Source organism: Terrapene carolina, unplaced genomic scaffold (genome assembly GCF_002925995.2).
Source record: "Terrapene carolina triunguis isolate 2854851 unplaced genomic scaffold, T_m_triunguis-2.0 Scaffold231, whole genome shotgun sequence".
Lineage (NCBI taxonomy): Eukaryota > Metazoa > Chordata > Testudines > Emydidae > Terrapene > Terrapene triunguis.
Genome location: NW_020664582.1, coordinates 10,990,619 through 11,018,554, shown reverse-complemented (window position 1 = coordinate 11,018,554; position 27,936 = coordinate 10,990,619). Strand labels below are relative to the sequence as shown.

Sequence of the window (27,936 nt, the reverse complement as noted above, 5' to 3'; positions counted from 1 at the left end):
TGAAAGTTTATAAAATGTCACAATTACCTATAATAAGTGTTGATGGAAAAAGGTGCAAAAGGGAAACAGACTGAATTAATCCAAACAAAAAGGCCTACTCTTGGTAGGTCTCACAGTGGCTAATAAGACCATGTGCCGTGTCTGAGTTTCTCCAGCAGTGAGACGGCAAATAGGAACCAGAGACTGAAGCTGCATTTTCTATCGTTGCTGTTCTTCTCTCCCCTCTTGTGTTTGTCTTTTAGTAAATGGGATTGGACCTCAGCAGCAACAATAGCTCCAGCCCCTTCCAACTAATTTCTTCTCTTTTCCCAAAAATGACAATTACCTCCATCATTAATACCATCGAAAATGCTGTGAAAATGAGGATGGAAGGGAGGGTTCTTTTTAAAAAGTTTCTCCAGCTAGAAGGAAAAGAAACAAGGAATGTTGTTAAAATGAAAGCTTTACTTTCAATTTCAAAGGCTTTACCTGATTTTCCTTTTCTATGTGTTTAATAAAAGGTTAAAATTTTTATCGGTGTGTTTGCCGTGGTACTAAGCAGGCCAGGATCTCTGTATACCAAATCTTGAACTTAGCTTGAAACTGTTTAATCTTGGGCAGTGACAGGGTCATCTTAACACCTTTGAGTATTTGGGCCTGTATAGTCCATCTAAATAAATGTAACACACCTTTACCAGTAAAATGAAGTTTCATTTATGGTTTTGTATAAAAATCAGGTATACATTGTGTCATTTAACACATTATATAAATCATAATCTAATGTCATTAAAGCACTTAATACTAAACAAAAAATTACGGTGTAAAGTTTAATGTAAAAAGTAACTGGTCACTAACACATCAGCTCTCTCTCATGAAGAGGGTCATTTTCACTAGAGATAACGGAAGCTGCCTTCAGAGCTGTTCATTATCTTTACAGCCTGAGATTCATTAGCTAATACAGATGGGATAACCAGTGTGTCTCAGCACCAGAAGACTCAGCACAGCAAGCCTTTCAGCAACAAAGAAAATAAAAGCATTCCTGTGTAACAGGCTTCAGCACTTATCTCTGTTCTCTGGTACTGTTTGTGCTGAACCAAAGCAGCTGCTCCTCCGAGTTAAGAGAGAACAAACTCAACATGGTGTGAAATTACTGCACTACCATTCACATTCATTAGAGTTATATTGTTACCAGCTACAAGCATGACTGGTCTTTGCATGAATAATAAAATGAAATGCTACTTTGTGAGTTTTACCTTAGAACACTGGCAAGCCACAACACTAACCTTGAAACCATATATAGTAGAACCTCAGAGTGACCAATGCCTCGGGAATGGAGGTTGTTCGTAACTCTGAAATGTTTGTAACTCTGAACCAAACCTTATGGTTGTTCTTTCAAAAGTTTACAACTGAATGTTTACTTAATACAGCTTTGAAACTTTACTGTGCAGAACAAAAATGCTGCTTTTAACCCTCTTAATTTAAATGAAACAAGCAAAGAAACAGTTTCCTTACCTTGTCAAATCTTTTTTTAAACTTTCCCTTTATTTCTTTAGTAGTTTGTTTAGCATAGTACTGTAGTGTCTTTGCATTTTTTTGTTTCTTCTGCTGTCTGATTGCGTACTTCTGGTTCCAAGTGAGGTGTTTGGTAGACCAGTCAGTTCATAACTGTGGTGTTCGTAACTCTGAGGTTCTACTGTATAGTATCACCACATCTGGGTTAATTTTACAGCAACTATCCTGTCCAATGTTGGAAGAGCATTCATAGCTATGAGACTTGAAAAATGCAGGTTTGAAGCATGCAGAAGAAAACATGGTAAATACATGTGGTTATTAAAAAGAGAAGTTTCTTGGTATGTGTTACTATCATTTTTTCTGCTGCCAAAATATGCAGCCCCAATAGACTTCAGATGGAGTCTTTTCATAGGGGAAGCAAATCTCACACAAATCCATGACACTAAAAAGGTTGTTCTCCTCTTGTTCAATTAGAAATGACCTAATGAGACACCAGAGACTCTCAGCTCTTATTTATTCCTCCTCTAGCAGAGATATGTTTAATTTCAGACACAACTTTTCAGTCTGTCTCCAGTTTGAGTATTTTGCTAGTGCTGCAGTTATGAGATTGCAAGAGACTTTTAAGAATGGCTGCAAATGCTCCACATGCATGGTTTTTCCAAGATGGCTTTTACCTTTGTGCAGTCCAATCACCACTAACCTGAAAGCCAATGGAACTTCAAAACTCTTTCCAGGAGGTGAATTAATAAAGCAACGCCTGGAGAGTGACAAGACATTTGTTAGCTTTCTGTTTAATTTTACAGTCCAGAGGGGCTTAGACAAGGCCAAACACGTAGTGCAATTCACTTTATGAAATTTCACAATCTTAAAACGATCTAAGGTGTCTAAGTGGATTCTGGCATGGTGCATAAATTATAGACTGACCTTTTTTTTTTTTTTTTTTACATCACCTGTTAACATAGAAGTGGAGGATCTTTCTACCATGACTTCTGTGCCTGTTTATTTCAATTGTGGTAGCACCCAGAGGCCCCAATCAAGTTCAAGGCCTGATTGTTCTAGGTGCTGTACACTCAAGAAGACATGGTCCCCTCTACAGAGAGTTCACAACCTAAAAAAATGGTGGAGAAGAGATGGGTACATAACACATGTTGTCTGCAAGCAGTCGCTTGGTAATCAGTGTACTCTTACTACTCTCTGTAAACCAGTGGTATCCAACCTTTTTACACCCAAGATAACCTTTTGAATCTAAGGGCAACCCAGGGTCTGCCCCGCCCCACTCACTCCATTTCTCCTCCCCCCCCCCCCCCGGTTGCTCGCTGTCACTCACTTTCACTGGGCTGGTGCAGGGGGTTTGGGTTCGGGGGGGGGGGTGCAGGCTCTGGGCTGGGGCTGAGGGCTTCGCAGTGTGGGAGGAGGCTCTGGGCTAAGTCTGGGGCAAGGGGTTGGGATGCAGGAGGGGGCAAGGGGTGCAAGCTCTAGGAGGGAGTTTGGGTGCAGGAGGGGGCTCCGGGCTGGGGCAGAGTGTTGGAGTGCAGGAGGGGGTACAGGGTGCTGGCTCCGGGAGGCGGGTCAGAGCTGGGGGTTGGGAAATTAGCCTCATTACATTTGCTTTTGGGCACCAGATCTCATATATATTGACATGGTTTTTATACTAACTAGTTCTTTTAGAAGTATGGTGCATCTTAATCCCATTTTCAAAGAATCAGATTAATGAAAAAGATTCATGAACAAACATGGCATTTCTCAGCATGTCTGTAGGTATTCCATCCTGTCTTCTCTGCAGAAAATACTGTGGCCAAGGAATAATAACAATATTAGAATTATATATTGTAGCAAATACTTTATTTTAAAGAGAGCCAATTTATAAAGTGATAATATTAACATAGCCAAGGTTGAGAATTGAGTGGCTAGAGATTGTGGTAGGCTTGTAGAAAAACTGAAATTTGTTTTGTTACAAGTACTTTCAGGTGATACAGCAGCCCCCAAGTTATCCTACCAATTTTTGTTGTTTTACAATCACATATTCCTGTTTTAAAAACATTTCTTCCCCATGTTGTTGGGACAATCGGGAAGTTTACCTTAAAGAGAAAAAGTGATACAGAGTGCATGGCTTGCTGTCCATTGCATGAAAAAACAAACTGAAAAACTAGAGAATTTTTTTCTATCATGATTGTTTTCCTGCGAAGTTGATATGTCCCTTTAGACATACAGATTCATGTTTGTGACTAAGTTACTAATATTGAATTATTTAAGGACATGACCTCAGCCTAGAAATAGGTGTGTGTATGGATCTGTTTATAGGTTATCTGTAAAAGTTTTTGATGGTTAATAGTAAGGAGCCTTTTTAGGTAAAAGGAAACGTACGGAAGCTGTGAAACTGCAGTTGTTTCCTTCAGGGAAATCTGACTACAGACAAATCATCTTTAGATTGCATCCTTGTTTTATGACACCCATCTGTGTCTTCCCTCCACTCCTCAGAATGGAGAAAAGTGACCCATGGCAATTTGTCTGTAGCCTATTTACAGATTAATCCCATTCTGATTACAGCACTAATTCAGTGCAGATCATATGACTGGAAACTGTAGAAACACGTGTTTGAGAGTGAGCTTACATGCTGTCTTGATGTAGATCAGTGATTATTGCTGCTGTTCCAGTTACTCTGTAAGAACCCTTTGAAACAACTTCAAGAAAGACCAGTATTTCCTTTCGTTTATCAAAGTGTTTGTATGGACAGATAATGAAGCTGAATTTTGTTTGCCTTTATTCACTATAATTTAAGGCTGATTATATTCATCTCTGATTAAATCCTTCTGGTAAAATAACTAAACTAGGACATATACTGTAATCATTCCATTCCCTCAATCAAAGAAGTTTGCAAACTGTTGCAGTATTTTGGGACCATAGTTGAACCAGATTCACATGATATTATAAATGATTTTTGTCCAATAGTTAGCCCTCCTAAGATTGGCTATTTGTATTTTATTTCTGGGAAAAACAATGTGGTGAAATATTGGGATGTTTTCATTTCATACTGAATAACTTTCACAATCAGAGTAACAGTTTACTGTACTGTAGTAGAAATACCCTCTGTTAAATATACCTTTCTTTTTATTAGAAGCAGAAAGTGGCCTTTTGGTTGAATATTCAGCTATTGTGAATTTTGCGTTCTGAGTGTCTTTTAGTGAGATTACTCAACATGTGCTAAAATAAATGAGCAGCCTGTTATCTTCAATAGAAGCTGAAGTCCACTTTTTTCCCTTGTGGAATTGTTTGTGCTAAAAGCCCATTATGTAGTACGTGACAGTGATATTTGGATGAAGGTAGGGATTTAAACCACTAGCATGCATGCATTTCATGTAATTGCTTTAATGATTCTAAGCATAGAATAAAAACCAACTGGATTTGGATACTAATCCTGGCGTAGTATTCCTCTTAAACCTTTCCCTATTTTATTAAACAATGGTTCAGCCTCCAGAGATGATACAACCTACCACTGTACACAGATTAGCAAATAAATAAGCCTTCCAAACACTCACTGCTTGAGCTGTTCTGTCATCATTTTCATCATAAGAGGAAGAATGAAGACCCTCTGTGAAATGTGGCATTTTGCTAATAGGGAGAGAGCATGAGTTACCTTCAATTGTTTTTCTGAATCTGTGCCTGAGCATTTGTCTGTAGAGTTTATTTCTTATGGTATTACTTTAGTGAGGTGGGGAGAGGAGATGGTTACCTAAAGTATTTATGAAGAACATTTTCAGGTATGTCAGGTAGAAATGTACAAGGTAGATGAATATGAATTGAAAATGTATAAGTGGTACCTAAATGAGTAATTTTTCTGTAAGTAGTCATTTTAACTCTATTTGCAAATAGTACAAGAATCTAATTTGTAAACGTCTCACATTTTGCCCATGGTAGTATTGTGTACAATGATTTTTTTTTTTAAAGCTGCTCAAATTTCAGTTATTAGTTGATTCTACTTAATGCAGATCATTGTGCCACTGTGAAAGTGGATTGCGTATATTTGAGCGAGAGAGATTAATCCCACTTAATTTAAGTTTTGTGTGTGTGTGTGTGTTTTTTTTAGTCAAACTGGGCTGCTTCCTTGAAAATAACTTGGTACTTAAACTGTAAGTTAAGATGCAGCTTGGTTTAATAGGATAATTTATTTAGAAACTTAACTACACTTACTGTATGTGCACTTCTATCTTTTCATTTTCTACCTTTTCCCCCCCTAAAATGTGTTGATGTCCCCATGAAATGTGAAGCCAAGCTGGTAACTGTATGTTTATCCATATGTACAACACGTGCCACAGTAGCTTGTATGCCATATTAGAATCAATAGGTGAACAGGTCCTTGTTCTGCAGTAGGTTGAGAAAAGCGGAATACTGATTCTGTCAGGGTGTACAGTTACTTATATATGTATCATCCACAGACATTGAAACTCCTGCATTTAAAATACTTTGAGACCTTAATGCTTAGATTACCAAAATCAATTCCAACTTCAGACCTAGCTGTAGCTATTTAGTGAACTGCTCATTGTGGATATCTTGGACATTGTGAGATTTGTAATTATGCATTTACTTGAAAATAATGAAATTAATTATGTCTAAAAATCATCAGTTACTCGACAATTTAAATATTAGTTAATTTAAATGCAACACTGAATGAAGTCTTTTGATTTGTGGAAGGTGCTCAGATGCAACAGAGACACTTGGATGTTGCTGTGATGGAGGCCACATAATATCTAGGCTATGCAAGCCATTCTTCCGGTTTTACGACAGATGGGCCTCTTTTTGGGTGGTTTGTCTCCTGTCTAGTGCTGAGACAAAACCAGACGTCGTTGTGTCTGCCATTTTGAAGAGTGTGCAGCTCCGTCCGCACTGGCATGACCTTGCATACGCAGTGTGTGCAAGGTCACTCCGGCCAGGGCTGGCTCATGCAACGTCTGGAAGTGATGGAATGTCCAGTATTCTGGGACTCTGTAGGTTGCCACTCTAAGCTAGACAGCAACTAGATCCTGCTGTTGGACTCCAACCACACTTCACACAGGTGCAGGTGTTCAGTGGGACTCTGTACAAACACAGAGTTCCACCTGTATACATCTCACTGTGGGATTGGTCATAAAGACCCAATCCTGCATCAGGCTACAGCAGCATGCTCTCTAGGACCTGGACAAAGCCCTGTTCACTTCAGTGGGACTGTGCATAAGTGCGGTGATTGGCACAAGGATCAGGACTCTAAAGAACAATTAGTGGCAGTTCAGTCACATGTAGAATTTAAAACCCAGGGGTTATTACATCTTTACGCTGTGGGTTAGAGTATATATATTTTTGCTCATACTACATATTACAATGCTTAAAATAGGGATAGCAAAATTTATTAGAGACTCCATGGTGGAATAGAAAATTGTTACAGGAGATGGTTCTTTTTTTGAAAAATGTTTGAGACTAAAACAACTTGTATCCTCTTAATGTTTGGTTTCTACAATTCCAATTAATAATGGATAAGGGAAGTCTTTTCCTTGGTGTAAATATTAAAGCTATAGGGCCAAATTGTGAACCCCTTAGTCACATTTAGTACCCTGTTTTGAAAATAGTTTCATTGAAGTCAGTGGGAATGTGTGGAGTGAAGTAAACATAAGAAGAGGTGTTGTAATCTCTGCAGTGATGAGCACTGATTTGTGCAGACAATGGACTTTCTTTGACTCTCTCTGTCTGAATGCCATATCATCCCTCCTTTTTTGCCAGTTTATCCTCAAGGAAGCGTTTTATTAGCTATTGATTGCCTGGTTGTAAGCAAATTTTACCCACTTAAAAACATGCTCTTTCTGTACTTCATACATAGACACACAGCAAAAAAAAAAAAAAAAATTTTTTTTTTTTTTTTTTTTTTTTTTTTCTTCTATGTCTGTTCTGAAGTGAGACCTGTGGGTTTGGTGTGTTAGGGGGGAAAAGGACAGAAAATGCAGATTACAAATATTGCTTTGCAGTCGTCTGTTTTGGGCTTTTACCCACAAAGCATCTTGAATCTAGTTTCTCTAACAGAAACCAATGGCACTGTCAATGGATACTTCTAAAGCCGACATTTTTCTCTAGAAGACGGGATTCTTGAATAATGTGTGGGCATAAAGTTGAATCCTTCTCAGGTAAAAGCCTAGTCAAATTTAACTGCCATGGGGCTTTCTCCTGCCTGTTGTGTTCTTCTTAAAGGATGCTCGGGGCATTTTACCTGAACTCTGAACCAGTGGAAACTGGTACAAAGGGACACTGCAGCCCTTCCCACCCAATGTCATTGGACTCTAACTTAAATTTTGTCAGACCTGATGCTTGGAGATGTGACAGGTGCTCCCCCACCCCCAAAAGCCATAATGCACTTCCTCTTTGGAGACAAGAAAAAGTCAGTCTAAAGTTTGCTCTTTGATAAATAGTGTGAGCCAGTGACTTTCCCAGTCCTCACTCAGTCTCTTTGCGAGTGAATTGTTCTGACTACTGCCGCCTCTTACTGACATCTTGCCTTTCACTTCATGTTCCATCTTCACCTCCTCAGTCTCATTTATTTTGATACTAGAAATTTAAACCAGGAGAATAATACTTTTTGTTTTACTATAAGAAAATTATTTCATGATCAAAACAGTTCATAAGGCAACATTTCTTAATTAGTACATTAATTTTGTCCACATAGTATAATATTGCCATGAGTAAACATGTTATTGTGTAGTTTTCTTTTCTTTTTTTGCTCTGTCTCTGTGTGTGTATGTGTGTGTGTTGGTATGAGGAAATCTCTCAAAGCGATCAGTAAAGAATTAAGATGACAGCATCATAAATGACTTCAGGGGAAAAAGGTCTTGTCAAACAAACTTGATATTGTTTTTTAATGAGATTTCTAGTTTGGTTGATGAAAGTAACTGGTATCATAATGTACTTGAACTTCTATAAGGCATTTGATTTAATGCCTCCCAGTATTATGATTAAAAATTAACATGATACAAAATCAGTGTAGCACATATTAAACTAATATAAAAACTGACTAACAATTAACTTTCTGAAATTGTAATGGGAATAGTCATCAAATGGCTATATAGTGGGGTTCTACAGGATCTGTTTTTGTCCTAATATTATTCAGTGTCTTTATCAGTGATTTGGAAGAAAATATAAAATCATTGCTGATAAAGTCTGCATATGATAACCTGCTTGGTGGAGTGGTAAATGACAAGTTGATTATACAAAGCGATCTGGCTTGCTTGGTAAGCTAGGCTCATTAAAAGAATGCGCCTTTTTACTATAGCCAAATGCAAGGTGTTGCATCTAGGAGCAAACAGCGTAGATCCCTTTTACCAGATGGGGTAATGTATCCTGTAAAGGAGTGACTCTGGAAAGCATTTAGGTGTTATGGTGGAAAGCGGATTGTGAACTCCTGGTGCAATGCTGTTTATCTGGTACTATGTCCAGTTTTGGTGTGAACACTTCAATAAGGATTTGGAAAAATTGCAGGGGCTTCAGAATGGAGCTACAAGAATGATTCGAGGTCTGAAAACCTGCCTTATAATGACAGATAATAAGAATCTTGATTGATATATTTAGCTTATCAAAGAGGAGGTTAAGAGAAATTCAGACTGGAAATAAGGCACAAATATTTAACAGTGAGAGAGTACTTAACTGTTGGATTGAGGAATTTTCCATCACTTTAAGACCTTAAATAGGGTCGAATGTCTTTCTAAAAGATATGCTCTGGCTCAGCCAGAAGTTATGGGACTGATGGAGGAATTAATGGGTAAAATTCTTTGACCTATGTTAGGCAGGTGGTCAAAATGTTGGTCCAGTGCTTAATTTGTAACAAAAGAGGTGCAAGGGCTCAAGCAATTTTTTTTACGTAACTTATGCTGCAAGACCAGAGGTGCCGGGTCTATGAACTGCCAAGCCTAGAGGTGCCCGGGCTCAGCCCTGGAAAGTCCTGGCACAAATTAAGCACTGTATTGGTCCCTTCTTGCTTTAAAATCTTACAACTGTGGAGTTGAGGCATCAGAGACCCATTTCTCTGACTTTAAAGTTCTCAGAGTTCTCTATTTTCAGAGGCCAGTAACTTTAGAATAAAATACTTAACACTTGCAGGGCTCCTTGTAACTTCTGTATATACATCCTCATAAAACCCTTATGAGAAAAGTAAACATCATACCCACATTACGGATCAGGAAACTCAGACACCAGTTGGAGTGATTTCTCCAAAGTGTTATGCTCAGAGTTAGAAACAAAATATAAATACTTGTCCTGAAAATTTGCAGTGAAAACTCTTTTCTTTCTTAGAATCCAGAATTCTAACATGCAACTAACCAATACGGGGGGGGAGAGAGAGACCGACATACCTAGCAGGTGCTACCTAAAGCAGAGAGGCGCAACTCAACGCACCTTGATGACTGGCTCTTTTGCAGGCTAACTGCTGAGGAACCAGATCACGTGTTTCTTTCAGAGCCCCCTAGTCCACAAGCGGGACCAGGAATCCCCTTAGAATTTAAAATGATAGCTTGTGATTTTAACACAGTTTTCAAAACACTACACAAAGATGCTTAGTCGCAGATCCAAGATCAGAACAGAGTTCCCAAGTCTGATTGACAGTGTGGTTTAGTGGATTTATCTTTTAAGTTGTATTCACCTCTATTATACCACCATGCAATAGTTAACTCTGTTCTTTTGTATAACTGAAAAATGTCTCATAATAATAGACTGTTTAGTGGGAGGCTGAAGGAAATGTTTGTGGTCTGACATGAGTTATGGTTCCAATTATTGATCTCTGACTTCAAATAGTAGTGTATGTTAGGGGTAAATTCACTAATGCATGACGTGCTCAGCCATTTAAATAACCAGGAGTAGTTGAATGTGGGTAGATATATAATCTAACCAAAGAATGATTGGAATTTACTTAATAAAGGACAGTAAATTTACGCTGTGTTCCCCTTGCTTACATGATTCCCCCCCACCCCATAAGTGTCTTGAACCACCTTCCTGTTTGAAAAGTATTGTAACCTTTAAACATTTTTTTTTTCTGTTCTAGAAAAGTTTACTTGAACTAGTTTTTAACCTTTCCGTTTTTGTATTCTCTAGGTCAGTAACAGATCCACGAGATGGAAAAAGAGTTGCACTCAAAAAGATGCCCAATGTCTTCCAAAATCTGGTCTCTTGCAAAAGGGTCTTCCGGGAATTGAAGATGTTGTGTTTTTTTAAGCATGACAATGTGAGTAAAGTTTGAGTTCTTGGTATACTAATAGAAGTTTTAAGAAAAGATTTAAAATCTGGATTCTTTAAATCAACTTTAAAAATCCATTTGCTTTAGGATTCTCTAAAAGTCCAGAGGTTGCACACAGTGAAAGGATTAAATTCTTGGCCTATGGGTGCTTGCACCCACTTATTCATCCTGATCTGAACTGACTGACACAGTGGAATCTCTGCCTAAACGTCCTTTATTTCACTACCTTGTCTTGTCTTCTCCCTCCTCTTTATATCCAGTTCATCTGAGGGTTTCAGATTCTAAAAATGATTTTCTTTTATGTGGTTAAATGCTGAATTCACATCAGTGGGGGCAGTACTGAATTGTTGGTGTACTTTTATTCTTGCATCTGCCTTAATAAATGGGAGTGAGGGGAAAGCAAAGCAGATTCATGGAAGTTTTAAGACTTTTTTTTTCTAGATATAAAAAGGCTTTTGAGGTATACGTGAATCTCTGTTTGGCCAGCAATCCCTACTCCACTCTGTTATCTGATTTAAATGAGTCTTATTTTTTCAGTCCTCTTGGGGAGGGATAGCTCAGTGGTTTGAGCATTGGCCTGCTAAACCCAGGGTTGTGAGTTCAGTTCTTGAGGGGGCCATTTAGGGAACTGGGGTAAAAATCTGTCTGGGGATTGGTCCTGCTTTGAGCAGGGGGTTGGACTAGATGATCTTCTGAGGTCCCTTCCAACCCTGATATTCTGTGATTCTAACCCAGTTTGGTCATGGATACCACTAAAGTACAACCCATTAACCTGTGATGATGATCTGATCAGCAAAAAAAAATCCTACCCATAAACTCACTCTGTGATTATTTCACCAGTCCAGATTCTGCTCAGAAATCTGTATATAAATTGTAGAGAAGCATAAACTCAGGAATCAGTTGGAGAAATGGCTAAAAAGTTGTTAGTGTGGCGGATAGAGGAGTTCTTCATACATTAAGCAACAGGAATGTGGACCCAGAGGTCGTGTCTCTTGTAATTCAAAGAGTTGACTGATTTGTATACTACTGGTAGCAGTTCAGGTTTTACTTGGTTTCTATTCTGGCAGATATATCTATTGTACTGTAAGTAGAACTTGCTAATTCTGCATTGATTTCTTTGCTTAAAGACTCTCTCTATAAAGACAGCCCTTACTTAAAGCAAAGAGCCAATCTAAGACTGAGGAGATTGAGGAAAAAACACAAACTGGACTCTAGAAATAAGCCAGATGGTAACTAACTAAAACACTATAACAAAGCTGCAGCTTCCAGGGGTGGCCTACAAATCATTACTCAAATTTCTACAAAACAGTGCTCCAAGGTAGAATAGGTACCGTGTAACAGACTTCTACACTAGCAAACATGTTTCTTTGTCTTTACACTGATTCATAGCCATTGGGTGGGTTCCCCCCCCCCACCCCTTTCCTGGTAATTGGATACTTTTCCAAAGTTCCCACAGGATGCACAGAGCCTTGGTGGAAATAAAGCTCATGACAGTAGGGGAAATTTTTTTTTTGTTTTTTTACTCTTTATAAAAATGCCGTGACACCTGAGTCTAAGAAAATCTTTGTTTTGTTTTTTTACTAAAGATTTTCTTGGGGTAATACATTAAATCATTTCTGTGCAGCAGCTTCATTACAGGTTAACTTTTGTTATGGAGTAAGAAGTAATAAACTGCATTGGCAGGTGATCTGAAGCGGAGTCTGATAACAACAGAAGCAGTTTGTGCAAATGCACTTAAATGCCATAGATTATATTCCCCACACCAAAGTAGTTTTCTAGTCTTGTGAGGATTTAAATTCTGTGCAATTGCTTTCTCAAACGTGTCACTCTAGGGACACAACTTAAGTGACTGTCTGGGCTGTTGGTTCAAAAAGTGAATAACTTTAATGTCTGTTGTAAATGCCTTTATGGAAATGGAGTGATATGTTGGGATGTTGTTAAAAAGATAAATTGCAAGACAAAATCAATCCCCTTTTTGTTTGTATACTTAGTATATTTTACATTTAAAAATGACTTCAAACTTCTTTCAGAGGTATTGTGGTCGTATTTTTACATTTGTGATACTAGGGCCAAGATATTTTAAAATGGGTGCCTTAAACTTATGCTTTTAAGCTAGTATACAGGCACCTGAAAAATAGCTTTATTTTTCAAAAAGCGCTGAACAGCTAGCACCTTGCATTGACTTAGATCTGCTGGGCGCTTAGTACTTTTGAAAATCAGACCACTTACTCAGGCGTCTAATTGTGGATTCAGGAGCTTGAGTTTAGGCATCCATTTTGAAAATCTTGCCCTCTGAACATCTTGTCCTAACTCTCCTTATTTTGCTTATTTTGTTGGGAGAAACAAAGACCCGGGCTAAATTCTACGCTCACCTGCATGCTGTGCAATCTTGCTGAAGTCAGTAGGGCTGGCTTTGTCATGCAAGTGCAAAATTTTTCTTGTGTCCTGTGTGTTGACAGAATACAGCCTATGTGACAGTGTTGCCATACAGTAGAACATGCAGTGATGTCAACTTTACAAATATTTGGAAGCCAGCTACTCTTTCGCCTTTTAAAGAGATGTTCTCCAAGTGTGAAGACCAGCCTAACCTTAGTTTGTGGGGCAGAATAAGGCTAAATCCTACTAGAAAAATGAGTCAGTTTACAGACAGAGATGTTGGTAGGTAGGATACAGAAAGTCTACCTAGGTGTTTGAAATTAATAAATAACAAGTAAATTATGCCAGCTGTAAAGTAGGACTAAGTCATCCGCCAGGCCAAGGTTAAACAGTCAAATCTTAATTCACCAGCCAGTTAAAAATTATGTTCTGTTTGTCAAATCTATTAGAAGGACATCTCAAATATTTTAAACAGTAGGGAAACAAAGTGTTAAAAATATAGCCTGACCTTGCCTTTGTAGTAAGTATTTGCTTTGATTTGACTAAGATTTCTATTTTCTTTCTGGTAAAATTGTCTTGCCTGTTGTTCCATAGGTGCTCTCCGCCCTTGACATACTCCAGCCTCCACACATTGACTACTTTGAAGAAATGTATCCTAAATATAAAATAATTTTAATTGAGGTAGGTGTGTGATCTGTGATCCCTATATAGGAAATTGGAAAGAACTTGGGCCCAATTTTCATAGCCTTTATGTGAATAGTTTTGTTGACATCAATGGGACTGCTCATGCAAGAGCAGTTTGTTCATGTTATTAGAGATGAACAGGTTCAGGATTGATCATGAAGCTTTGACTTCATGAGTGCCAACAGACAAGTGGGATATAGTGCTGCTTACCAGCAGGCAGCACTTGTAGTTACGATTCCCCCAAATACTGTATTGAAAATTACTTCCAAGAATTATTTCTTTGTTGGTCTGTGTTTATTAGGTAACACTCTAAACCAATTCCTAAAAATGCCCATCTTCTCACACTCACGCGTGAGTGGTGATGACACATACCAGGATATGGAATTTCTAGGGATATTCTTACGCAACTAATGATGTGTGGCATCTATTATTCAGACCTCATATAGAAGTAGAAAACAGATGCCACGTGAAATTATACATTGTTTACCATAGCATTTACACAAAAGAGCCCATGTGCTGTTGTGGATTATTTTTTTGGGAAACCATGATAGATTACCTAACATTAAGATATTTCTCAGATCACTGGAAGAGTGTTGATTCATTCCAAAAAACAATATTTGACAATTATGAAAAAATACAAAATACACAGTTCAGTTGGCTGGTTTTGTTTTTTTGAGAGGGATGAGGTTTAGAGGTTAAAAAGTGTACTGGGAACATATTTAATGATTGATTATCTGTGACCTGTTAGTTGCACATTCTTATATATTATAGAGAAATAGAAATAATTAGGCAATATTAAAGCAAGTGAGCTCTAACCGTAATAGAAAAATAATTCTAGAATATTTTTAGCCTTTTGTATAGCACCCATCACCACAATATACAAGTAGTGATTTGTACAAAAAGTACATAGGAATATTATGATTCTGGTTTCAGCATCAAGGGCTGTGATTAAAATAAGAATCATTTTGTTCCTCTTAGCAAGACTTTACCATCTTACAGATCTAGAGATTCCAATAAAAGTTTTATGCCTACCCTGATCTCACTAATCTATTACTATTTTTAGAGCTAATTTACACATTTAATACACAAAATGTTAATTTATGGGAAATGTTTAGGAAAGTTTTAAACAGCTCTTAATAGGGAAATAAACCAGATAATCAGTGTGCACTGGGATTATTTGGTTACAGACCTATTTCCAGTGGAAAGTAATTCATCAGACTCCTTTCCATGGCTGATATTAAAAGTAAACTGCAAAACTTTACAAACATTTTAAAATGTTTTAAGAACCCAAATAAGCAGCAGAATATGTTTTTGCAGAATTAAAAGGAAAAGGGTATTTTAAGGAGCAGATAATTTAGGTAATGTAAAAGTTATTTTTATTAAGATATTTGGTTAATATTTCATACTGAAGAATATATAGAAAGAGTATGTACTCAGTGGGCTTTTTAATGCAGGAGTGTTTGTCCTTTTCCCTTTTTATGAAGCTTAGGTTTTAGAGACTATCTAAATAATTTACTTAACTCACTTTCAATTTCTTATAGTATATCATCATAACAAACATCAACATAAGGCTTGTAAATAAAATAATAGAACTTTATTAAAAGGTGCAAATAAATTTGTCCTTAATGGATTGTCAAGATCCAAGTTCAGTTTTCCGTGTGTCCTGAAAACAGGTCCTGTTTTAGATCATTTTATTGTTTTCAGTTGTGGTAAGGGAATGAATTTGTCAAGTAAATGAACTGTTTAATAAATACATTTTTTTTAAAGTTATTCTCTATGTAACATACATTATGTATATATCGATTATAAATACCATACCTGTATTAGATAGGATTAAAGCATAATAGAATAGTTTGTAAAATTATAACATGCAAGCTATAGTAATGACGTCTTTAAGTTTAATCAAAAGTTTATCTGAACTGAGAGTTCAGAATGAATGTCTGCTCACCTATGTATCCTCTTATTAAAATATTTTAAATCTATAGAACCAAAAAGCAGGTCACAGCTATATTACCATAATTTTAATGGCTAGAAATGCTGATGTACTACGTGCCTGAAGAGAAATCTGAAACATTTCTGGGTTTTGTTCCCTTTTTAATTCTCTATTTTCTAGTGGAATCCTTTGGTCTTGTAATAATTAAATCTTAGCTGAAATGGTGCTAACTTTTAGATACAGTTAAAGTCCTTGTAGTTGTGGGAGAAACACCATTTTACTGTTTGGCTTTTTTTCAAGAACTGTAAACTTACAGGCTTACTAACTGAAGCTTGTTATATAAGAAACAAAGTTCATAGTGATGGAAGATAGAGGAATCCAAGGTCAACCCCAGAGCTGTTTTATTTTAAATTGAATAAGACAATTAACGTGGGCAAACTACATGAAACCAACTGTTAAAATTTTGGTCTTAAACCAATTAAGTGAAAGATTGAGAGTTGCTGAAAAGCCACTCAGGGTAAAAACACAGATTCTATTTAAAGTACATGCTAGTGGGGAATATCCTCAGATTTTTTTGTGTATGTGATATAACCCCTATCACATTTTCTGATAACAAATTAAAACTACGAGCGGCTAGTTTTGTGTGCCAAGTTTTTAAATATAGTTTTACAGAGGTTAGCTTTCTTCTTAGTTCCTAATATCCTCAGAAGTTTGAAAATAATATCAGGTTTGTCTGTTTGGCACACAGACTTCCTCACCCTCTCCTTGCTTTTCATAGTGCACAATCCAGTATGTCTCTAATTTTGATTATTCTGTTACTTTCTTATTTGCCAAAATCCTAATTGAAGAGGTCATCCATTTTTGGAATAAGCTTTATTTGTTAACTTTAGCTTCCTCCTCCTCCTCAGCAGAAAAATATTGCAGAGGCCTGCGTTAAGTGCTGTCTTTCAAATATTTCCCAGTGAACAGAAGATTTTATAGACCTATGGAGGAGGGGTGTGTGTGTGCACGCACATGTATATCTATGTTTGGGGTTTTGTGTGTATGTATTGTAAAATTAAGAATCTGGAGGATATTCTTTCTTGCATACAGGCCTCCATATTTTGATAGTAGGCCGTCAGCCTTCTTTGCTGCTTTTTGAGGCAGGGACAAACTTGCGGGCACTCGCTGAAGAGCCAGCCTATTTCTCTGTCTCTTGAGCGGCGGCGATTTCCTCTTCAGAGGACAGTCTTCAAAAATAAATAATTCTGTTTCACTTGAACTTGGGAATATATTGGATCAACTTAAAGTTCTTAAATTTTTCAAAAAAATAAAATTGGAAAAATAAAGATGAAATTTTTTTGTGAAAAATGTTCCCTGTTTTTGGACCAAATGTCTATCCGCTCAAAATTTTGAAATTCCCCATATTTTTCAACAAGCTCTAATACTGGCTGCTAAAAAATATTCTACATTAAAGTGAAGTTTACTGAAAATTTCAGTAGCTCTCCCATCTTGTAGGATCAGACTGTTTTGCTGAGGTGGAACAAATGGCAGGGGAATGCAAAGGGGGGGGGAAAGTGCCAGGTTGCTGCTGCTTGTTCTCCAAGTGCATTGAAGATGGAAGGAAAATGCTGCCTATTCTATGGCCAACAGATGGACTCCACCTCAGGGGGATAGCCTGTCATAGAAAGGTGCCTGTACAGCTCCCTGCACCCAACTGTGTGCCTGTCTCTCTCGCAAAGCAGGAGTCTGGTGCCAGACAGTCTTCAGTTAGGCCAAATGTAACATTAGTCAAAGCTCCCAACCCAACTGTAGGACTCATCTCAGCTTGTGCGTCCGATTGTTGGCTACCTGGGTTTGGCCCTTATATTGGAATAGAGTTCTTTTCTGCTAGAATAGATAACTCAGAAGGTGCATCTTAAATGCCAAATGGAATTTTTAGGCTGATTTTACAGATTATGTATCGTTTTGGTAGGAAAATATTTAGATAAATGTCTCCCTAAGGCAGCTGAAGAAGGAGAATCTCTGTACAGTTAGTATATGTGCCTGTAGGGCACATGTAGTTTTAGCCGAGGAAAAAGTCAGTCGGACGGAAATAATAACAAATTCCATGGAGACCATGGTGTCTTCTTGCTTTTGTGTTTTCACACCATTGAATCTAATTTGTCAACCCGTAGTGGCATAGTATTCGATAGTGTCTGTGAAAAAGCTTAATTTGCTTTTTTTCCTCATCATGCACTAACTATAGCTTTTAATTATTTAAGGGTTTGAGACTGGGTATTGTGTAAAGATATGACACCATGTTATGAACTGAAATACCGTATGCTTGCTTTATTAAAACTACATCTGTAGGTTCATTCAGCACCTGATTCGTGAAATAGCAAGTTCAGTGCATGTGGCAAAAGGCTGGTAGGAAGAAGAATCTGGATTCCATTCCTGCCTCTGTCACCATTTTGGAATGTGCTCTTAGGCAGGTTGGTTATGGTAATATGTTGTAAGGATTCCTCATATCCGTCACAGCAATTCTCATTTAATTGATATAAATTATAGACTTATAGCAGATACAAAATTATAGTCGTTATTCATTTCAAAATTATAGTAGGAGGAAATCTACGCAAAAATTGCAGCAGTTATTTTTCTGATTAATTTAAATATTTGCAAAAAATTACCAAAAGATGATTGTTCCTTAAATGTTGCAAGCCAAATAAGTTTATTTTCCCATCAGCATTGCTATAACATGCGACCAAACACCAAGCCATAACTTCATGTTATAGCATCTGTTAAGTTAGTTGTCAGTGTCCTTGTTCAGTCTGGTTTATTTTATCAGAGTTCTTTTAGTTTGACCGTTGCTTTGTTATGTTTCACTCTGATACTTGAGGCAGGGAGGGAGAAATGGAAAAAACAAGTCCTTTTTATTAGACTGGAAAAATCATTTGTAGTTAAAAACCTATGTTGTACACCCATCTTGCAAAACTACCATTGCAATGTAGATTTTTCTCCATGTCTGGAATTAGAGGTGAAGTCAATCTTGAAATTGGTGCTTAGAAATTGCTTACCCAAAATATTGAATGTTTCATTAGACTAGTCTGGATTGAGATGAGTTTTCTGTACACTTATTGTATGTTGATATGTTACTTCCCCAAACACCTTTCAGGGTTAAGAAAACTGCAAGCTAATTTGTAGCTTCACAATAAACTGCTGATTTTAAAAGCATTTGTGCAGTTGGGTCAGAATATTTAAAAAAAAAAAAAAAAAAAAAGGCTTTATAAGTAATGATTTGATAACACATACTTGTATAAAGCAAGGGATTGTTTATTTGGCTGAGTCAAGCATAAAAAACTTTACAGGATTTATTTGTGGGTTAAGAGTGCCCAATTCATCAAACAGGATTGACTATTTCCACAGGATTTTCCATATAATTACAACGTGGAATGCAGTACTTTTCCTCTGCGTAACTCTCAAGGTTGTGTAATTCATTAAATATTTCTCAGCTTGCGTAAGTGGCCAGATCCTACATCTCAAGGTGGCATAAAACTAAATGGTCACTCAGGCATTTCCGTCATGTTATCAAGAATACAAAGTGCTGCCTTCAGTTAGCTGGTGTGTTGTGGGCTGGAATAGGGCTCTGAAAACAGTCTTTTCATTTAGAGAATCTGAGTAGAATAGCAATTGTTAATTACAAAACAGAAACAGAAAAGGCGTTCAAGAATGAACTAATACATTCTAGTAAAAGTTAGATTTCTTAGTTTTTTCTTGTTTCTATTATCCTAACATTTTCAACTTGCAGAACCTTGAGAGTGGTGCTTATAGTACTGAAAATTGGTAAGGCTAATCCGATTCAAACTTGGTCATGCAAGGGAGAATGACCTATATTAAACTTGTAATGCCTATGGTGGTTTTACACCTTCGTCTTGTATACAAGATTTGGGGATAATTTTTAATTGAACTTTTTTTTGCAAAGAGTCTCCGAAATTTTTGATAGGGCAGTCAGGTGTGTGTGTGTGTGTGTGTGTGTGTGTGTGAGAGAGAGAGAGAAGATAAATATATTGCCTGAAGTAGTCAGATTTTTTTTTAAGGACTTTCTGTAGCATTTAAACTTTAAATAATTTTGGTTTATTTACAGCATGTATTTTATTTTATATTTATACAAAAATTAGAACTACCTTTGCAGCTTATTGGTAATACCATGACTACAGGGGTCATTTTGCAGTGTGTGTAACATGTCTAAATTGTGTTAACTCAGCTATTGTGCAGAAATCTTAAACTGAACAGTATAACCTCTTCTTCTCTCTCGTTTTAATGCCTTTCCTGGTTGAAATTGTGGAGTTGGTAATTTCATGCTGTGTCTTCAAAAAAAAAAAAAAAAGACTGTGTTGAGCTGGCCGGTGGTTCTCAAACTTTTTTGTACTGGTGACCCCTTTCACATAGCAAGCCTCTGAGTGCAACCCCCCATATAAATTAAAAACACTTTTAAATATATTTAACACCATTACAAATGCTGGAGGCAAAGTGGGGGTTGGGGTGGAGGCTGACAGCTCGCAATCCCCCCATGTAATAACCTCGTAACCCCCTCAGGGGTCCCGACTCCCCGTTTGAGAACCCCTGATAGGCTGAGCCCTTCTGAGCAGATAGGGTTGGATGATGCTCCAGTTGCCTGAGAGGTTGCTCAAGTGACCATCTTTCAGAAGGAGCCAAAAGCTTTTCCTTGGGTAGCATTTTCAGGCTGTTCTGGCCTGTGCTGCTAAGCATTTAACTTTCATCTTTTTATTATAAACAAAAGCAAATGTTCAAGATTTAAACCAAATGCAGAAGAGTTGAAAGGAAACTCCTGTGACCTGGCTTGTTCAAGCATTTCTTGCCATCATACTGCTGCCCTTTGTTAGCTTTCTGTTTCCAGTTTTTATTTATACCACTTTGTTGTGAATTATAAACTGAGTAGAGACCGAAATTACACCATCAAATCCTGCTGGGCAACTCGAGGGCAGTCCATGATATTGAAATAGCCATTGTAAACGTCCAGCAATATGATGGCTGCAAACCATTTCCAGAAGTTTTAAAAAGAAGGGTGTATGTGTAGATACAATCATTTCCCCAACAAAAGAATTTTATTCGTGTGCATATTTATGTGTATTTCCTATATTTTTATATAAAAAAACCCCTAAATTTCTACACAAAATAACATCCATGAGTATTCAGAACTAGGTGGACCGATATTTTTCTGCAATGTTATCCTGCCGACATGGTAGCGCTAAAGTTGAAATTGATTAATTCAATATCCCACACTTGCTCATTATACATTCTGCTTATCCTACAGGAAGCTTTATTGTATTTGGTTTCAACCTCCAACTGAGCTCTTTGGAATTTTGTGGAGTATTGCTAGGCTTTTGGAAGGCTGTTTTTTTTACTGGTTGATCAGGTTCTAGTTATTTTTCTACTTTTGACCAATTTAACGATTTTGTTGACCAGCTGAAAATTCAGTTTTTTATAGTTGGATAATCTTTGCTTGGGAAATAAACTATTTTGTTTTGTATAATACCCTATATTGATTGCTGCAGAAAAATATTAACACATTTCAAGGTCAATGATTCTAACCGAAGCGCATGCAGATTTTCTGTTTCATACCAAGTTACTGGTTGCAAAGATTGGATATACTTTACGGCTGGCTCTTTCATATGAACGATAGATAATACTCCCATCAGTGTGTATAGCTATTTCTTTCATGTGGACAGCAGTGTCTGAGACAAATAATCTTCATAAATTGGATTTCAGTTATCTACACTAGTTAAATGCCCTCATTTTATTACGCGTCATATGAGTTATAAATCAGATCTAGGTTAAGGATTGCTTCCTCTGTGGGACTGTACTATCAAAAATATTTAAATTGGGTAACCATAATCTTTTATATAGATGTTTTTGAACAATTCTATATGTAAAAGAACAGAGGCATTCATTTTTTCATAAATGGTAACTGATTTTAAGGATAGTGTATTTTGACAGTGTTTTATAAAACTCTACATAGGAGTTGTGATTTTAGTTTTTTGACGTTTGGATTGTATTGTTCATATGAAACTATTTTGTCTTGTGGTCTGATTGCTCCTTTTCAGGGAAATGATTGTCTAACAGAGGTGACAAGTGGCATACTTGGTTAAAATCTGTTACAATCAATGCACCAGTTCATATTTGCTTTTTAAAATCACACCTTTTTAATAGGTTTGTTTTAATTTTTAGATAGATTTAGTACACATAAAAGTAGTATTTTGAATTTTTTTATTCAAGTAGATTCTGTTAATTCATTATTTTTGGGTGCTTAGGAAGTTTATTATTTTAACCCGTTTGTTCTGGGAGTCAACTTCCTGACACAAACCATTGCAACAATTGAACACTGAGGACCCTCACCATAGAGGTATTGAAGTGAAATTAATGTATGAGAGCTTCATTGTATATGTTGATTGTTTTTTCCTTGTTTCTGTTTCTACTAATAAGTTGACTTGAAGTTGTCCATTTGAAGCTTTAACGGTTTATTTTTAAGAAAATAGCTCTAGAAGTTATTGTCGTTACTATTCATACAATGTCCAATTCAGGGAAACAGTAATTAAATTTTCATGGAACTTGAATTTTTTTAAGAAGTGTCTGACCTTGTGAAAAATTAACAAATAATGACAGGGACTGCCAACTCTTTTCCCTTAAATCACCACATATTTTCCAGATGGTGACTACTTTGCTTATTGCCAGTCCAACCTGAATTTGATACTCATAGATTTCGTTCAAGAGGTTGGTTGGTCATTAGTTTTAGTGACTTGTTATAGTGATTTTCCACTTAGGATTTCACGTTGGCAAGCCCATAGTAAACATCTGGAATGTCATTGAAAAATTCCATCTGCTGGTAAGGGGGAGCCATACCCAAGTATTTGGCTTTGCTAATAGACACAAGGGGAGAAAACTAACAGGTACCATATTTCCCTTGTTATGTATTGCATATAATGAAAGTGAGGGTAAAAATCTCTTCACAAAATGTAGATCCTGGTTCCTTGTCCTGTAGAACTTTTGAAGGTTCAACATCCCACCTTTGAAGATGTAAGACTTCACAATACACATGTTCCAATCCCCCCACCTCCCCAAAAGAAGTCTGCCAGCAAAACTAAGGAAGACCAGACTTGGCATTCTTTTTGATATGTCTAAAGTTTAAAAAAGGAAAAAAGCAGAATCATCATCCCCTCTACTTTAACATCCACCTTTAAACCTCTGTACATCTCTTGTAAAAGGAAACATTCCAATCTTTTTTTTTTTAAAGCTCTTTGTAGGTCAGTATAAGAGAATTCTAGTCCTAATAACCCATTTTTAGTTGCACTCTGTTTAATATGGAATGTTGTTTTAATGTCTGTATATGAATTTCCTTTGAGGTTTTGTAGAATTAATTGCTTCACTGTTGCCAAGTACAGTAACAGCACACATTGCAGATGTGTACCTGTGCTGCTGAACGTGAAGTTTAATGGGCAGATGCCATTGAATGTTATGCTAAATGCGTTCCATTTGCCAAGGAAACTTCTAAGATGCGGAACCTAGAAGCTTTTCTGGGAAAGGGAGATGTCGGTGAAAACAATCTGGATGAATCTTTTATTTCCTTGGTGAATAAGCAAAATCCCAAGCTCATCTGGTGAGTGAATTTAAGGCCTGAATACTTAAAGACTGGATTGCTCCTCTAAAGGAATGAATAGAAAGTCAGGCTGTGGGTTTGACTACAGAACTGTTGGCGGGGGGGGGGGGGGGGGGGGGAGGGGAAAAGAGCCTTACAATTCTGAAAACCAAAGATTTGTCTGGTCTACCCAGAACTAAGTATAACACAATAATGAAATGAATTATAATTCACGACTTCTGTTATTTTAGTGCATATTTGTGTGTTAATGCTTATTTCAGATTGAGTGTCCTATTTTGATATAGCTATTAAAAACTTGAGTGATATGTGTTGATTTAGCTATTTTGATTCCAATTAAACAAGTAGTGTCATAAGATTAGAAGTAGGAAGGCTGAGAGGAACCCTAGTTCAGGAGTGCGGTTAAGTACACACTAATTTTATGTAATTTGGACTTGATGTATATAGTTTAGTGTTTATTTTAGAAAGCTCTCATTCTTTCCTGTCTGATTCAAATCTTTTCTACTTTTATATGTAACCCATTTATTAACCATCTACCTCTAGCTTGTGGAGGATGCTTTATTTAATATAATAGTAATAAAATATTATGGATGAGAGTAGTCTAATGTGACTGCTTGTGAAGCATGTACTTCGTATCTAAAGAGGATTCTAGGGAGATGGCCCTTTGTCCCATGTAAATGTAAATCCTTAGACTAAAGGTAGTTTGGCAGCAATGAAAACTTCTCTTCTCTTAAGAGGTCTGCCAAATAGATGGGATAATCTTGATGTTCCTCTCTTATTACACAGAATCTAGTGAGGTTTAACTTTTATAAGTTATTTATAACACATAATTCTAATTTTTGTTTATTTTAAGTTACCTAAATTTGTAACAAGCAAGTTTTTGCATTTTAAAATCTGTGATGAACATTCAGTATATCTTACCTGTTTATTGATATAATTGTCCCAGTCTAACCTACGGAGGAGTCAGATATAAAGACATCATTAGGTAATGGTTGAAGCATTTGCCAGTCTCTATATTTTTATAGAGAAAATAGCACAGAAAATACCTTCCTAACATTACTCAGTTTATTTCCATGTTGTAGCATCTATACATGGATAGAAATTTGAACTGTGCTTTTGTTTTTGCTGCAAGTACCACTCAAGCTCTTACCTGTGAGAAATTGTACGTGGGCTTCTGCGGTAGGTTACATGTGTGCCTTGGACATGTCTCCAAGCTATTGACTGGGAAACTTAGCATTTTTGCCATGATCTGCAGGTGCTCTTTGCCGTCCTAAGCAGAAGCTTTTTACGGACTTCATCATATTGCTCTACTTTACACATACCTAACCTCCAACAGAACACTAAGGCTCATACGTAAGCAGTAACAATTTACTTTACACAGGTGTAGAAGCTATATTTGATCAACGTTAATCCATCTCTGAGCTGGAGTTGATGGCATATCCCCATAACCATAGGCATGGAAATGGCATACAAAAAACTGTTATGCAGAAATCCAACCACTGTTACCAAGCTTAGATATGCATTCTAGTGGTATGATATGCCTAAACTCATAGCCAGCTGTTAGGGTGACATAGATACCCATTTATAAAGTGTCCGTTTAAAATATGCATAGGTGCCAGTCAGTTACCTGGTTAAAGCAGTCTAATATGAACTTTTTTACAAGGATTCTTGACCATTAATTCTAGTGGATGTTATTGCATTGACGAATAACTTAATTTTGTTTCACTTTTTTATGTTTAAAAAACTTTACTGAAAGTGGCATAACATTTATAGAAATAAAATCAAAACAAGAATATATGTAAAGATAATATAAATAACAAACCTAGGAATCTAGCAATAAAATACTCAATCCCCATGGAAAATATGGAGCAAGAATCTGTCCCCTACAGTAAATACCAGATAATTGAGTGAAATATTTAGTCATAAGATACCAAATGTTGAACAATCCATCTTGACAACATGACAGCTCAAATTATAAGTCAAGAAGATGGAGATCTAATGTCTTAATAAGAAGTTGTATACCCTCCGTATTGTACTGAAGGATTATTGGAACATCTGAATTAATAGTACAGCACTTTGCTAGTATCAATCCAGAATATTGCTTTCTAATCTTTTGTAGTATTGAATTCTGCAACTGGAGAAAGACAGATGTTCTCCTTCTTGACCAATAATTATTGCAGGCTTCTCTAGTCACTCTTTCTCTGAAGATTTTCCCAATGGAAGCTTATGCCAGAAGCAGCTGAAGATTAACAATATTGTCACTTTTTGTCAATCACATGTGTCAACCTGAATTGATGCACTGCAGGAAGAGATGTGCAGCGGACTTCCCCATTCTGTCTTAAGAGCTCTCTGACAGAGTTTCATGAGACATGACCTGGACAAATGCATCATTTAAAAATTATTCAAGCTCCCAATGAAAAGGATGACTGGTCACACTATCAGAGTGCCTATTAGAGTACTCTGACCTCTCATTCTTTTGCAGGACCTTTTCAAAATGTTATACAGTAGTCTTTTACTCTTTGAATTTCTGTCTTCTCCTTCCCTCATTGTTACTCGTTCTTCTTTCTTCCCCTCTTTCTTAGACATTTTAAATCTGTTGCTTGTAGCATAATATGCCATGCTGCTTGCACCTGTTGAAAATGTGATATTTCCAAACCAATAAACTAAGGTCTGCCTTCCCCCACCCTCTGTATTTTCTGAGTAAGGTCTGCCTTTTTCCCCCCTTTGTATTTTTTGAAGGGCCTTTGCTATGGACTGAAAATCTGTTTTGTGCATCAGGAAAACTGAATACAATGAGAGTGTAGTTTTATTTAGTCAGTTGTTTCATCAAGTACTTATTTGACCATAAGCCCTCCCCCCCCCCACACACACACACAAGGTCCACTCTTATTGCATCATTTATCATTAATCACTTCTTTGACTTAAATTGTGACTACAAGGTTGTGACTGTTGTTGAGCAAATACAAATTGCATAATGAGGAAAGTCTTAAAATGTTAGCTTTGTGTAGAAATACTTGACAATATTTTGTCATTTTCTCAATATCATATGTTCTCTATTCCAAATGTCCGAAGGTTTTTATTTTTTTAAAAATCAGTAGTAACTTGTGTATCAGTCTGTCATCCGTAAAAATACTTTTCCCCTTAATTTGTACTGCTTCTTACATTGCTTCCTCTTTTATGCATGGCTGCATTTAATAGTTGTACTGAAGCCTTACATGCATACTGTGCTGTAAACTGCAACAAGTGCATAGTAATACGAGCACTTGAAGAATTTCCCATTCAAACATCAAATTAATTTAATCTTGAGTCCAAATAATTATATAATTGAGAGGATTTAGAAAATCTTAAAATAGGTGGTGTAATTTATCGCAATACCACAGGCCATGTTCTGTCATCTCTTTCTTTCCCATGCCTTCAGGGAATGAATCTTCACTCATTATACCACTAGTTAAATAGGTTTTCAAACTAGTGGTTTTTACTGAGCATCAGAGAGCCCTGAACATTTTACTCTTGCCAACCAGAAGAACAGAGCCCACAGCACCCCTTACGTAATAGATGGTGATTCCACTGCCAGTTAATAATTAACATGGGTTGAGAGGAAATGCCAGCATATTTTTAACTATAAATGAGGATCTATAGAAATAAGTTTCATGAGATTTTATTCCATTAATTCTTATACTATTCGTAACCAGACCAGCCTTTTCTTACTTTGATATTCATAGGAAACAAGCATATTACAGGAGAATTATAATGACTGGGTTATTGCATTTGGGAAGTGGCAAGAAGAAACAGATATGTCACCACAGATTGAGCTAGTATGATCCTAATGTGCTAAAGTGGCTGAATGAGAGAATTCCTGTCTCTGTGTCCAAGGGCATCCTGAAATGTAAAAATTATAAGAACTTCTCTGGTTAGAAAATAAACTGTTGAAACCTTTTCCCGTGGTAAGATAGCAGTTGAACACATCTTTCACCATTTACTTCCTCGGGACCTTGCTAATTCATATTCTGCTAATCCACATACCCCATATCTTGGCCCAAACATGGTGGTCTCATCCCCAACCTAAATGTGAGATTTCTGAGACTTCTTTCCTTGTTAATGTACTATAGGTAAGGCTGTGAGTTGGTCACGGGGGTCACAAGTCATGGATTCCGTGATTTTTCCATGACTTCTGGTGCGGCTGACCCGGGGGTTGCCTGAGCAACTTGGGCAGCCCCTGGGCCAGCCGCTGCTGGGGCAGTCTCAGGCCACTGCCTCCCCTTCCTTCCCCCCCAGCAGGAATTTGGGAGGGGGGCTCAGGGTAGGGGGTTGGGGCACGGGAGGAGGTGAGCACTCTGGGCGGTGCTTACCTCAGGGAGGCTCCCCGGAAGCAGTGACATCGCTCGTTTCTTAAGGGGAGGCACAGCCAGGGGGTTCTGAGTGCTGTCTTTGCCTGCAGGCACCGCCCCCACAGCTCCCATTGGGCGCAGTTCCCAGCAAATGGGAGTTGCGGAGCCAGTGCTCGCGGAGGAGGCAGGGTGCAGAGCCGTGTGGCTGTGCCTCCGCTTAGGAGCTGAGGGATGTTGCCGCTTCCAGGGAGGCGCG

At 37.3% G+C, this 27,936-nt stretch overlaps 1 protein-coding gene across 1 annotated transcript in view; it reads left to right on the top strand.

The window, feature by feature from the left end:
- The window catches only part of NLK (nemo like kinase), a 105,884-nt gene that overhangs the window by 46,247 nt on the left and 31,701 nt on the right, over positions 1–27,936 (top strand). The window contains exons 2-3 of the mRNA XM_026656572.2: positions 10,588–10,717; positions 13,700–13,755. Coding sequence (XP_026512357.1) covers positions 10,588–10,717; positions 13,700–13,755 — 186 coding nt within the window. The remainder of the gene's footprint in view (positions 1–10,587; positions 10,718–13,699; positions 13,756–27,936) is intronic.